At 50.2% G+C, this 13522-nt stretch overlaps 1 protein-coding gene and 1 pseudogene across 1 annotated transcript; both read right to left on the bottom strand.

The window, feature by feature from the left end:
• LOC135532626 (HEAT repeat-containing protein 6-like) overlaps positions 1–10440 on the bottom strand; it is a 37340-nt pseudogene extending 26900 nt beyond the window's left edge.
• A 1178-nt stretch (positions 10441–11618) lies between these two features.
• LOC135532628 (dynein light chain 2, cytoplasmic) lies at positions 11619–13320 on the bottom strand. The gene is made up of 2 exons (XM_064960096.1): positions 11931–13320; positions 11619–11860 (listed from the first exon to the last, which is right to left on the bottom strand). Exons 1-2 carry the CDS (start codon positions 12060–12062, stop codon positions 11723–11725), a joined length of 270 nt encoding a protein of 89 aa, XP_064816168.1. The 5' UTR covers positions 12063–13320; the 3' UTR covers positions 11619–11722.
• Positions 13321–13522: the final 202 nt, after the last annotated feature.

Here is a 13522-nt window from a genome sequence, read left to right as displayed (position 1 = left end):
AATTCAGTGTACAACGCCAGCAAACAGAGAGATCTGTGTGGTATGTATTGTATGGTGGGGTATGATGTGGTATGGTATGGTGGGGTGTGGTATGGTATGGTGGGGTATGGTGTGGTATGGTATGGTGGGGTATGATGTGGTGTGGTATGGTATGGTGGGGTATGGTGTGGTGGGGTGTGGTATGGTGGGGTATGGTGGGGTATGGTGTGGTGGGGTGTGGTATGGTGGGGTATGGTGTGGTATGGTGTGTTGGGGTGTGGTGTGGTATGGTGGGGTGTGGTGTGGTGGGGTGTGGTATGGTGGGGTATGGTGTGGTATGGTGGGGTGTGGTATGGTGTGCGATGTGGTGCGATTTGGTGGGGTGTGGTATGGTGTGGTGGGGTGTGGTATGGTGTACGATGTGGTGTGGTATGGTGGGGTGGGGTATGGTGTGGTATGGTGTGGTATGGTGGGGTGTGGTATGGTGGGGTATGGTGTGGTATGGTGTGGTGGGGTATGGTGTGGTTGGGTATGGTGTGGTGGGGTGTGGTATGGTGTACGATGTGGTGTGGTGGGGTGTGGTATGGTGTGCTGGGGTATGGTGGGGTGGGGCATGGTGGGGTATGGTGTGGTATGGTGTGGTATGGTGGGGTGGGGTATGGTGTGGTTTGGTGGGGTGGTGTATTGTGTGGTGGGATATGGTAAAATATGGTGTGGTGGGGTATGGTGTGGTGGGATATGGTAAAATATGGTATGGTATGGAGTGGTGGGGTATGGTATGGTGGGGTATGGTACGGTATGGAGTGGTGGGGTGTGGTATGGTGTGGTGGGGTGTGGTATGGTGTGGTGTGCGATGTGGTGTGCGTTAAGGTGTGGTATGTTATGGTATGGTGTGGTATGGTGGGGTATGGTGTGGTGGGGTGTGGTGGGGTGTGGTGTGGTATGGTGGGGTGTGGTATGGTGTGCGTTATGGTGTGGTATGTTATGGTGTGGTTTGGTATGTGCGAGTCCTACCCCAGACAGAGATTAGCCATGCAGGTGAGAGCAGCACGGCGCAGCTCCATGTCTGGCTGAGACGGGTCGCTATAGATACGCAGGACTCCACCATCACCTAGCAACTCAATCAGATGCTGCAACAGAGAGAGCATGCTCGTCACATCCCTCACACACATACCTCACCCTCACCCCCCAACCTACCTACCCGGTTGCAGCGAGGTCCGTTTCCATAGATCAGAGTAGATAACGCCTGCAGCACCTCACTGTGAGTCCAGAGGCTACACACTGCCAGCGCACGGACCACGTAACACACACACACATCCAGCGTCTGCTCGTCCACTATCACCTACACACATACGGTTACAGAGAGTAGGGTGAGGGGATACATGCAGCTGGTTGAGGTGGTGGTGTGTGGGGGAAACATGTAGCTGGTTGAGGAGGAGGTGGTGTGTGGGGGATACCTGTAGCTGGTTGAGGAGGTGGTGTGTGGGGGGATACCTGTAGCTGGTTGAGTAGGTGGTGTGTGGGGGGATACCTGTAGCTGCTTGAGGTGGTGGTGTGTGGGGGGATACATGTAGCTGGTTGAGGAGGTGGTGTGGGGGGATACCTGTAGCTGGTTGAGGTGGTGGTGTGTGGGGGATACATGTAGCTGGTTGAGGAGGTGGTGTGTGGGGGGATACCTGTAGCTGGTTGAGTAGGTGGTGTGTGGGGGGATACCTGTAGCTGGTTGAGTAGGTGGTGTGTGGGGGGATACCTGTAGCTGGTTGAGTAGGTGGTGTGTGGGGGGATACATGTAGCTGGTTGAGGAGGTGGTGTGTGGGGGGATACATGTAGCTGGTTGAGTAGGTGGTGTGTGGGGGGATACATGTAGCTGGTTGAGGAGGTGGTGTGTGGGGGGATACATGTAGCTGGTTGAGTAGGTGGTGTGTGAGGGGATACATGTAGCTGGTTGAGGAGGTGGTGTGTGGGGGGATACATGTAGCTGGTTGAGGAGGTGGTGTGTGGGGGGATACATGTAGCTGGTTGAGGAGGTGGTGTGTGGGGGGATACCTGTAGCTGGTTGAGTAGGTGGTGTGTGGGGGGATACATTTAGCTGGTTGAGGTGGTAGTGTGTGGGGGGATACCTGTAGCTGGTTGAGTAGGTGGTGTGTGGGGGGATACATGTAGCTGGTTGAGGAGGTGGTGTGTGGGGGGGATACATGTAGCTGGTTGAGGAGGGTGATACCTGTAGCTGGTTGAGGAGGTGGTGGTGTGTGGGGGGGATACCTGTAGCTGGTTGAGTAGGTGGTGTGTGCGGGGGGATACCTGTAGCTAGTTGAGGAGGGTGCTACATGTAGCTGGTTGAGGAGGTGGTGGTGTGTGGGGGGGATACCTGTAGCTGGTTGAGTAGGTGGTGTGTGCGGGGGATACCTGTAGCTGGTTGAGGAGGGTGCTACATGTAGCTGGTTGAGGAGGTGGTGGTGTGTGGGGGATACCTGTAGCTGTTTGAGGTGGTATGTGTGTGTGTGTGGGGGACACACACACACACACCTGTAGCTGGTTGAGGCGGTGGTGTGCGCGGGGGATACCTGTAGCTGGTTGAGGAGGTGGTGTGTGGGGGGATACCTGTAGCTGGTTGAGGAGGTGGTGTGTGGGGTTGATACCTGTAGCTGGTTGAGGAGGTGGTGTGTGGGGGATACCTGTAGCTGGTTGAGGTGGTGGTGTGTGATTCCTGTAGCTGCTTGAGGAGGTGGTGTGGGGGGATACCTGTAGCTGGTTGAGGAGGTGGTGTGTGGGGGGGGATACCTGTAGCTGGTTGAGGAGGTGGTGTGTGCGGGGGGATACCTGTAGCTGCTTGAGGAGGTGGTGTGTGGGGGGATACCTGTAGCTGGTTGAGGTGGTGGTATGTGGGTGTGGGTGATTCCTGTAGCTGCTTGAGGAGGTGGTGTGTGGGGGGAGGTACCTGTAGCTGGTTGAGGAGGTGGTGTGTGGGGGGATACCTGTAGCTGGTTGAGGTGGTGGGTGTGGGGGGATACCTGTTGCTGGTTGAGGAGGTGGTGTGTGGGGGGATACCTGTAGCTGCTTGAGGAGGTGGTGTGTGGGGGGATACCTGTAGCTGGTTGAGGAGGTGGTATGTGGGGGGATACCTGTAGCTGGTTGAGGAGGTGGTATGTGGGGGGATACCTGTAGCTGGTTGAGTAGGTGGTGTGTGGGGGGATACATGTAGCTGGTTGAGTAGGTGGTGTGTGGGGGGATACATGTAGCTGGTTGAGGAGGTGGTGTGTGGGGGGATACATGTAGCTGGTTGAGTAGGTGGTGTGTGGGGGGATACATGTAGCTGGTTGAGTAGGTGGTGTGTGGGGGGATACATGTAGCTGGTTGAGGAGGTGGTGTGTGGGGGGGGGGATACCTGTAGCTGGTTGAGTAGGTGTGTGTGGGGGGATACATGTAGCTGGTTGAGGAGGGTGCTACATGTAGCTGGTTGAGGAGGTGGTGGTGTGTGGGGGGATACCTGTAGCTGGTTGAGTAGGTGGTGTGTGGGGGGATACATGTAGCTGGTTGAGTAGGTGGTGTGTGCGGGGGGATACCTGTAGCTAGTTGAGGAGGGTGCTACATGTAGCTGGTTGAGGAGGTGGTGGTGTGTGGGGGAAATACCTGTAGCTGGTTGAGTAGGTGGTGTGTGGGGGGATACATGTAGCTGGTTGAGGAGGGTGCTACATGTAGCTGGTTGAGGAGGTGGTGGTGTGTGGGGGGATACCTGTAGCTGGTTGAGTAGGTGGTGTGTGGGGGGATACATGTAGCTGGTTGAGTAGGTGGTGTGTGGGGGAGGGGATACCTGTAGCTGTTTGAGGTGGTATGTGTGTGTGTGTGGGGGACACACACACACACACACACCTGTAGCTGGTTGAGGCGGTGGTGTGCGCGGGGGATACCTGTAGCTGGTTGAGGAGGTGGTGTGTGGGGGGATACCTGTAGCTGGTTGAGGAGGTGGTGTGTGGGGTTGATACCTGTAGCTGGTTGAGGAGGTGGTGTGTGGGGTGGATACCTGTAGCTGGTTGAGGTGGTGGTGTGTGGGGGGATACATGTAGCTGGTTGAGGAGGTGGTGTGTGGGGGGATACCTGTAGCTGGTTGAGTAGGTGGTGTGTGCGGGGGGATACCTGTAGCTAGTTGAGGAGGGTGCTACATGTAGCTGGTTGAGGAGGTGGTGGTGTGTGGGGGGATACCTGTAGCTGGTTGAGTAGGTGGTGTGTGGGGGGATACATGTAGCTGGTTGAGGAGGGTGCTACATGTAGCTGGTTGAGGAGGTGATGGTGTGTGGGGGGGAATACCTGTAGCTGGTTGAGTAGGTGGTGTGTGGGGGGATACATTTAGCTGGTTGAGGTGGTTGTGTGTGGGGATACATTTAGCTGCTTGAGTAGGTGGTGTGTGGGGGGATACATGTAGCTGGTTGAGGAGGTGGTGTGTGGGGGATACATGTAGCTGGTTGAGGAGGTGGTGTGGGGGGATACATTTAGCTGGTTGAGGTGGTGGTGTGTGGGGGGATACATTTAGCTGCTTGAGTAGGTGGTGTGTGGGGGGATACATGTAGCTGGTTGAGGAGGTGGTGTGTGGGGGGATACATGTAGCTGGTTGAGGAGGTGGTGTGTGGGGGGATACATTTAGCTGGTTGAGGTGGTAGTGTGTGGGGGGATACCTGTAGCTGGTTGAGTAGGTGGTGTGTGGGGGGATACATGTAGCTGGTTGAGGAGGTGGTGTGTGGGGGGATACATTTAGCTGGTTGAGGTGGTGGTGTGTGGGGGGATACATGTAGCTGGTTGAGGAGGTGGTGTGTGGGGGGGATACATGTAGCTGGTTGAGGAGGGTGCTACATGTAGCTGGTTGAGGAGGTGGTGTGTGGGGGGGGATACCTGTAGCTGGTTGAGTAGGTGGTGTGTGCGGGGGGATACCTGTAGCTAGTTGAGGAGGGTGCTACATGTAGCTGGTTGAGGAGGTGGTGGTGTGTGGGGGGATACCTGTAGCTGGTTGAGTAGGTGGGTGTGGGGGGATACATGTAGCTGGTTGAGGAGGGTGCTACATGTAGCTGGTTGAGGAGGTGGTGGTGTGTGGGGGGATACCTGTAGCTGGTTGAGTAGGTGGTGTGTGGGGGGATACATGTAGCTGGTTGAGTAGGTGGTGTGTGGGGGAGGGGATACCTGTAGCTGTTTGAGGTGGTATGTGTGTGTGTGTGGGGGGACACACACACACACACACCTGTAGCTGGTTGAGGCGGTGGTGCGCGGGGGATACCTGTAGCTGGTTGAGGAGGTGGTGTGTGGGGGGATACCTGTAGCTGGTTGAGGAGGTGGTGTGTGGGGTTGACACCTGTAGCTGGTTGAGGAGGTGGTGTGTGGGGGGGATACATGTAGCTGGTTGGGGAGGTGGTGTGTGGGGTTGATACCTGTAGCTGGTTGAGGAGGTGGTGTGTGGGGTGGATACCTGTAGCTGGTTGAGGTGGTGGTGTGTGATTCCTGTAGCTGCTTGAGGAGGTGGTGTGGGGGGATACCTGTAGCTGGTTGAGGAGGTGGTGTGTGGGGGGGATACCTGTAGCTGGTTGAGGAGGTGGTGTGTGGGGGGATACATGTAGCTGCTTGAGGAGGTGGTGTGTGGGGGGATACCTGTAGCTGGTTGAGGAGGTGGTATGTGGGGGTGGGTGATTCCTGTAGCTGCTTGAGGAGGTGGTGTGTGGGGGGGATACCTGTAGCTGGTTGAGGAGGTGGTGTGTGGGGGGGATACCTGTAGCTGGTTGAGGTGGTGGTGTGTGGGGGGGATACCTGTAGCTGGTTGAGGAGGTGGTGTGTGGGGGGGATACCTGTAGCTGCGTGAGGAGGTGGTGTGTGGGGGGGGATACCTGTAGCTGGTTGAGGAGGTGGTATGTGGGGGTGGGTGATTCCTGTAGCTGCTTGAGGAGGTGGTGTGTGGGGGAGATACCTGTAGCTGGTTGAGGAGGTGGTGTGTGGGGGGGATACCTGTAGCTGGTTGAGGTGGTGGTGTGTGGGGGGATACCTGTAGCTGGTTGAGGAGGTGGTGTGTGGGCGGGGGGGTACCTGTAGCTGCTTGAGGAGGTGGTGTGTGGGGGGAGGTACCTGTAGCTGGTTGAGGCGGTGGTGTGTGGGGGGATACCTGTAGCTGGTTGAGGAGGTGGTGTGTGGGGGGGGGGTACCTGTAGCTGGTTGAGGTGGTGTGTGGGGGGATACATGTAGCTGGTTGAGGAGGTGGTGTGTGGGGGAGGTACATGTAGCTGGTTGAGGAGGTGGTGTGTGGGGGATACCTGTAGCTGGTTGAGGAGGTGGTGTGTGGGGGGGATACCTGTAGCTGGTTGAGGAGGTGGTGTGTAAGCTGACATAGCTTGACGACCAAGTGCTCCTGGCTGAGAGGAACCAGGCGGGTCACGTGGATGAGCAGTGCGCATACTTCCTGTCAACAGACGACCACAGACAACCAGTGAGCAGAAGGCATCTCCTTAAGTGTACACTTGTTTCCTACTTCCGTCAAATCTAAAAGCATGGGAATGGTGGAGGCATGTCATAATAAAATATCTTATACCAGTCATTTCCTTTCAAATTAGATAAGAGGACATGAACAAGCGCACTTTTGGGGGAGACCAGAAACGATCACCATCACAGCCAACAAGAGCTTTGCTACTCGTCTAATAAATCAGACTGAACATTTCTTGGCATACAGTCAAACGAAGCAGAATCCTGGACATGTGCCTTACAAGCCAGAATGTTTACTTATTTTACATTGAAACTTATTCCACCTGTTATCTATGCCTTCAGCTGCTCAAAATTTGAGACAAAATATCCAAAGAAAAATATTGTTTACCCTACTGAAACGCAGGTACTAAAGTTCAAATTACTATTACCTGGCTCAAAACCAGGTAAACACCTGTTAGTATGCATGCATCGGCATTATTAAATTGTTTAATATAAAATATATTTTAGATTCTTAAAAGTAGCCACCTTTGCCTTGATGACAGCTTTGCACACTCTTGGCACTCTCAACCAGCTTGATGAGGTAGTCACCTGGAATACATTTCAATTAACAGGTGTGCCTTGCAAAAAGTACATTTGTGGAACTTCTTTCCTTCTTAAAAAAAATATCCCAATGCCCCAGGGCAGTGATTGGGACACTGCCCTGTATAGGGTGCCGTCTTTCGGATGGGATGTTAAACGGGTGTCCTGTCTCTCTGAGGTCATTAAAGATCCCATGGCACTTATTGTAAGAGTAGGGGTGTTAACCCCGGTGTCCTGGCTAAATTCCCAATCTGGCCCTCAAACCATCACGGTCACCTAATAATCCCCAGTTTACAATTGGCTCATTCATCCCCTCCTCTCCCCTGTAACTATTCCCCATGTCGTTGCTGTAAATGAGAACGTGTTCTCTGTCAATTTACCTGGTAAAATAACGGATTAATAATAATTTTAAAAAATGCGTTTGAGCCAATCAGTTGTGTTGTGACAAGGTAAGGGTGGTATACAGAAGATAAAAAAAGACCAAGTCCATATTATGGCAAGAACAGTTTAAATAAGCAAAGAGAAATGACAATCCATCATTACTTTAAGACATGTTCAGTCAATAACGAACATTTCACGAACTTCGAAAGTTTCTTCAAGCGCTATGACGACTGGCTCTGACAAGGACCGCCACAGGAAAGGAACACCCAGAGCTACCTCTGCTGCCGAGGATAAGTTCATTAGAGTTACCAGACAAATTTTAGCCCAAATAAATGCGTCCCAGAGTTCAAGTAACAGACACATCTCAACATCAACTGTTCAGAGGAGACAGGCCAAGAAACACGAGAAATGGACATCAGATGGATTTTTTAATTTAACCTTTAACCAGGCAAGTCAGTTAAGAACAAATTCTTATTTACAATGACAGCCTACCCCGGCCAACCCCTAACGACGCTGGGCCAATTGTGCGCTGCCCTATGGGACTCCCAATCACGGCCGCTTATGATAGAGCCTGGAATCAAACCAGGGTCTTTAGTGACACCTCTTGCACTTAGATGCAGTGCTTTAGACAGCTGCGCCACTTGGTAGCTAAATATATCCTTTGGTCTGATGCCTCCAAATTTGAGATTTTTGGTTCCAACCGCTGTGTCTTTGTGAGACGCAGAGTAGTTGAACGGATGATCTCCCCGTGTGTGGTTCCCACCGTGAAGCATGAAGGAGGAGGTGTGGGGGTGCTTTGCTGGTGACACTGTCTGTGATTCATTTAGAATTCAAGGCACACTTAACCAGCATGGCTACCACAGCATTCTGCAGCAATACGCCATCCCATCTGCTTTGTGCTTAGTGGGACTATCATTTGTTTTTCAACAGGACAATGACCAAACACACTCCAGGCTGTGTAAGGGCTATTTGACCAAGGAGAATGATGGAGTGCTGCATCAGATGACCTCGCTTCCACAATCGCCCGACCTCAGCCCAATTGGAGATGGTTTGGGATGAATTGGACCGCAGTGAAGGAAAAGCAGCCAACAAGTGCTCAGCATGTGTGGTAACTCCTTCAAGACTGTTGGAAAAGCCTTCCAGGTGAAGCTGGTTGAGAGAATGCCAAGAGTGTGCAAAGTTGTCAAGGAAAAGGGCAGATCTTTGAAGAATGTCAAAATATAAAAATAAAAAAATATTTTTTTTAACACTTTTTTGGTTACTACATGAATCCATATGTGTTTCTTCATATTTTTTTATGTAAAAAGAAAAGAAAAACCATTGAATGAGCAGATGTGTCCAAAATTTTGATTGGACCCACCACCATTTCATCTCTCTCCTGTTCTATTGGACCCACCACCATTTCATCTCTCTCCTGTTCTATTGGACCCACCACCATTTCATCTATCTCCTGCTCTATTGGATCCACCACCATTTCATCTCTCTCCTGTTCTATTGGACCCACCACTATGTCATCTCTCTCCTGTTCTATTGGACCCACCACTATGTCATCTCTCTCCTGTTCTATTGGACCCACCACCATTTCATCTCTCTCCTGTTCTATTGGACCCACCACTATGTCATCTCTCTCCTGTTCTATTGGACCCACCACTATGTCATCTCTCTCCTGTTCTATTGGACCCACCAACTATGACATCTCTCTCCTGTTCTATTGGACCCACCACCACCATTTCATATCTCTCCTGTTCTATTGGACCCACCACCATTTCATCTCTCTCCTGTTCTATTGGACCCACCACTATGTCATCTCTCCTGTTCTATTGGACCCACCACCATGTCATCTCTCTCCTGTTCTATTGGACCCACCACCATGTCATCTCTCTCCTGTTCTATTGGACCCAACACTATGTCATCTATCCTGTTCTATTGGACCCACCACCATGTCATCTCCTGTTCTATTGGACCCACCACCATGTCATCTCTCTCCTGTTCTATTGGACCCACCACCATGTCATCTCTCTCCTGTTCTATTGGACCCACCACTATGTCATCTCTCTCCTGTTCTATTGGACCCACCACCATTTCATCTCTCTCCTGTTCTATTGGACCCACCAACTATGTCATCTCTCTCCTGTTCTATTGGACCCACCAACTATGACATCTCTCTCCTGTTCTATTGGAGCCACCACTATGTCATCTCTCTCCTGTTCTATTGGAGCCACCACTGTCATTTCCCTACAGCCCTATTGGTTTTCATAACTTTTTTCGTTGTCCAGAAGCCAAAAGCTACAATCCTAGTTGATTCATCCTGAGCACCGTGTGGGGGTGGACAGCCTAGCGGGTAATGCATCCTGAGCACCATGGGTAACATTTTACATTTTAAAAAGATAACACGTTTGGCCAATGCAGATGATGGTATCACCAAGGCTGGTTGAACATTCTCTGCACTACACCAAACTGTACCTGTGCTGTAACAACGAGTAATGGATGCCAAACAGCTTTGATTAAATCACGTAGGTTAGGCAAAGGTATTGAAAGTTGTTCATGTTAAAAGCCTTAAGGACAGAAACACCTTTCCACGGGCTTCAGTTAAACAGGCTGTTTTGAAACCTTTTGAAACCACAAATTTCAAATGCAAGCTACATAAGTAACTTGTTAATTTCAAGCAATATTGACATAATCAAAATCCCAGTAACTAGCAAGCTCACTATTTAGTTTAAAGTTCAAATGTCCATAGCTTCATCAAAGCTACTGTACCTCAGGTCGTATGTTGTGGTTCGGGCTGTAGTTTTCAGATATCAGTTGGTCGAACAGCAGGTTGAGTTGTGTTTTCAGGCTGGCTGGATCTCCGGCTCGCAGTGAGCGGAGCTTGGATGCGTAGTGGGAGAACTGCCCCGCCACGGAACCCATCTCCTCCCGGTCCCCGGAGCCAGCGGGCTGAACGGCACCGCATCTGGTGATAGCGTTACTGACACACCGTCGTTAATACCGGCTAGGCTGGAAGACATTGGAGGACTAGAGCCTGGTGACAACGTTGCTCTGGCAGCCATCTTTCAGGAAAACTCTGGTACATCCGGGGTTAGCAGGAGGTCAAAGAGTAGTTTCCTTTTCTTCTTCTTCTTCTTCGGATTGGCGGATCGCATCCAATTTATAAAGTGCATACACCGAGACCTACTGTTTTGGAGTATGAGGCCAGTCACGGTCTACATTAAATTATCTTCATTAGTCCTACCTATTCCTCTAAGAAAGTGACATAAGAGTGGTGGTTTCCTGTTCTGTGCAGCTTCGAATCCCAGAGAAAATAAACCCAGAGGTGTTTTATATAGGCTATTTTAAATCCACCATATCTAATCTTGAACTGTTTTCACAAATGTATATCCAGTGAACAGGTTACTATTTAGATCTAATATAACATATTTGAAATGACTTTATTATAAACAAGAATCGGTCACTTTGAAAATGTGTCAGTTCCTGGTTGATTCCACTGCTTCAGGTGTCTTGAAGCAGCTCAAAAGGCAGTCAGCAGCAGGAGCTTAAGAAACAATGAGACAGACAGGGAGAAACATCAAATAGGAGGCAGGCCCTAGCGACCCATTGATATTTCAGTTATGAGATCCTGAGCACTCCTGTGATGTGGACCCTGGCACTAGGTGGATGTAATATCCCATGGTCATATCAAGACTCCACAGATGGTTTGTCATTCTTGATAGAGGCTTTTGGTGTATCCATAGGATGGCTCATGACCCCCAGGCACAAGCTTGGAGAAAGAGATGACCTGAATCTCTCCACAGACAATAGAAGGTGTTCTGTATCTTTGCCATGAATGATGAGAGATGACACACCCCAGTAAATCACTAGTCCATGTTCCTTTTAAATAGTGTTGAACAAATCTTTATGAACCAACAGTCAAAGCATTTTATACAGCAGTGCAAAAAAAAAAAAAACAAACTCTGTGAGTAGCATGTTTCTCATACTGCAAAATATACACATGTAGTCATCAGTTGTGTCCCAAATGCCCCCCCCCATTCCCTATGGGCCCTGGTCAAAAGTAGTGCACTACATAAGGAATAGTGTATAGGGACAGGGTGTATCCCATCATGTTTATTATACTGCAACAGATACACACCATGTACATGGCCCCGGCAGCCCCACACAGACACAATGGAGAATCATCTAGAACTCTTCAATGTGTGTGTGGCCACAACCATCAATGTATCACAATCCAGGGGAGGAGTAGCGGCCTGCCTCGGTCAGTGGAGACGGGAGGAGAGAGCTGGAGGATGACCCAGGTAGACGTCAGGTGGTTAGGGAGTCGCGGTCAAGGTGTAGGGGTTCAACCAGACTTGAAGAGCAGGATGGCCACCTGGCCCAGGTAGAAGTAGATGAAGTGTTTGGTTTCATGCGTCACGTAGCTGCCAAAGTTTCTACCCACAATGCAATGCCACGTGGGGTTGTACTTCTTGTCAAACTCCTGGAACAAAACAGGGAACATTTAGAAACGCGCACACACACACAGTAAGGATGTCTGTCTGGTTAGCAACCTTCTTGATGTAAGCAGCAATGTCCTTCTCAATGTTGTATTTCTCCATGGCCTGAGTGGCACAGTCCACAGCATCCTGCTGCATGTCCTCTGACATGTCGGCATTCTTTATGACAGCCTTCCTGTCGGTCATGGTGACTAGAGGGGGAGGGAGAAGGTTAGTTAAAAGATACACTACAGAGAAATCACGTCGCCATTTCCTGGTTCCTAAAATTGTGAATAGTCAGGTCACACAAAAAGTAATATATTGCAGATTTAACCTGTAGATCCTAATTCATGGTATCGTAAGCAGTGGGACTGGAGAGAGGGTAGAGGAGTCTGCTGTTGAACAGGTATGTGAGACATACAGAGAAGCTTGGCGAACACCTCCTGCACTATTATAGTGTAATAACGGAGGTGGTTTTGTGACAACAGTCTGTCTACATACCAATGGAACCTTATTGTATACAGTGCACTACTTCTGACCAGAACCTGGGCCCAGCCTGGCCGACTAGCACCCCTTCCGAGTCCTGTTACTGGCACTAGAGTGACACGGCACTCTAGTCAGAGGGACGCACATTTACAAAGGAAAAAAAACTAAAAACGTCCCTTTTCCGTCACGAACATTGAATACAATTACATTTGAATTTCCTCTGCCGATTGTCTGTGGGGTTGGTCCTTCAGTGGGTCTACTACATACATGTTTAAATGATGACTTCATAAGCCTGGCCTATTCCCACATTCAAGAAGCTTTGTTTTGATTGGGTTATTTTGTCTAAACCTTCAGGCCTACCTATAGAAAATGTTTAAAACAACTCTGCATCTCTGCCCAGCCTGGATAGAGTGGCCAAAGGGGTGTTGTTATTCCCCAGTGCCTCTACAGGTGGAGAGAGGGGTATTCTCCAAGTGGGGAGAAGGTTATTCTCCAGGTGTGGAGAGGGGTATTCTCCACTGCTGGCCAGCTCTCCAGGCACTATCACATGAGCCTGAAGCTACAAACTGGCCAAATTAATGCAAAAGCCAGCCATTTTTGGTTTAAAATGGTGTTTATTTCTAAGTCACAGTCGAGATGTGAAATGTATAGACTATAATGACAACACAACAAAATGTTTAAATACTGAGCGCTTTGTCCTTAACAGGCTACTGTGTCACAGTCACTAATGCTTCAAAGTATTTCTTTGTGGGTTATAGCCTTGAAACTGAATTAAAACTTTTTCTTCATTTTTTTTTCTCATTAAAATCATATGGGTTGGTTTCAATACCAAATGGTAGATCCAGGAAGTCACAACAATATTTTTTCCCCCCCAGTGGAGAGGTCAGATTTTAGAATGAGATAATTTGAGATCTGACCCTGCTGAGAGTCTATTTACATTTGAACATCTTGAATGTTCTGGCTTTAACAAAAATGGCCATGTACTCTTATCTTCTCCCAGTACAGCCAGAAGAAGACTGGTCACCCCAGCACAGCCCTGGTCAGAGGCTGGTTCCTCTCCCCCAGCACAGCCAGAAGAGGACTGGCCACCCCGCAGAGCCTGGTTCCTCTCCCCCCAGCACAGCCAGAAGAGGACTGGTCACCCCGCAGAGGCTGGTTCCTCTCCCCCCAGCACAGCCAGA

The sequence above is a fragment of the Oncorhynchus masou genome, unplaced genomic scaffold, assembly GCF_036934945.1.
Source record: "Oncorhynchus masou masou isolate Uvic2021 unplaced genomic scaffold, UVic_Omas_1.1 unplaced_scaffold_1951, whole genome shotgun sequence".
NCBI classification, from domain to species: domain Eukaryota; kingdom Metazoa; phylum Chordata; class Actinopteri; order Salmoniformes; family Salmonidae; genus Oncorhynchus; species Oncorhynchus masou.
This window is presented reverse-complemented; position numbering and strand designations above follow the sequence as displayed.

Bases quoted from the DNA above. Each gene is read 5' to 3' on its own strand.
- LOC135532628 (XM_064960096.1), bottom strand. From the start codon at position 12,062: ATGACCGACAGGAAGGCTGTCATAAAGAATGCCGACATGTCAGAGGAC. The intron at 11,861-11,930 runs GTTGCTAACCAG...GTTTTGTTCCAG, and splicing joins TTGCTGCTTACATCAAGAAG to GAGTTTGACAAGAAGTACAA.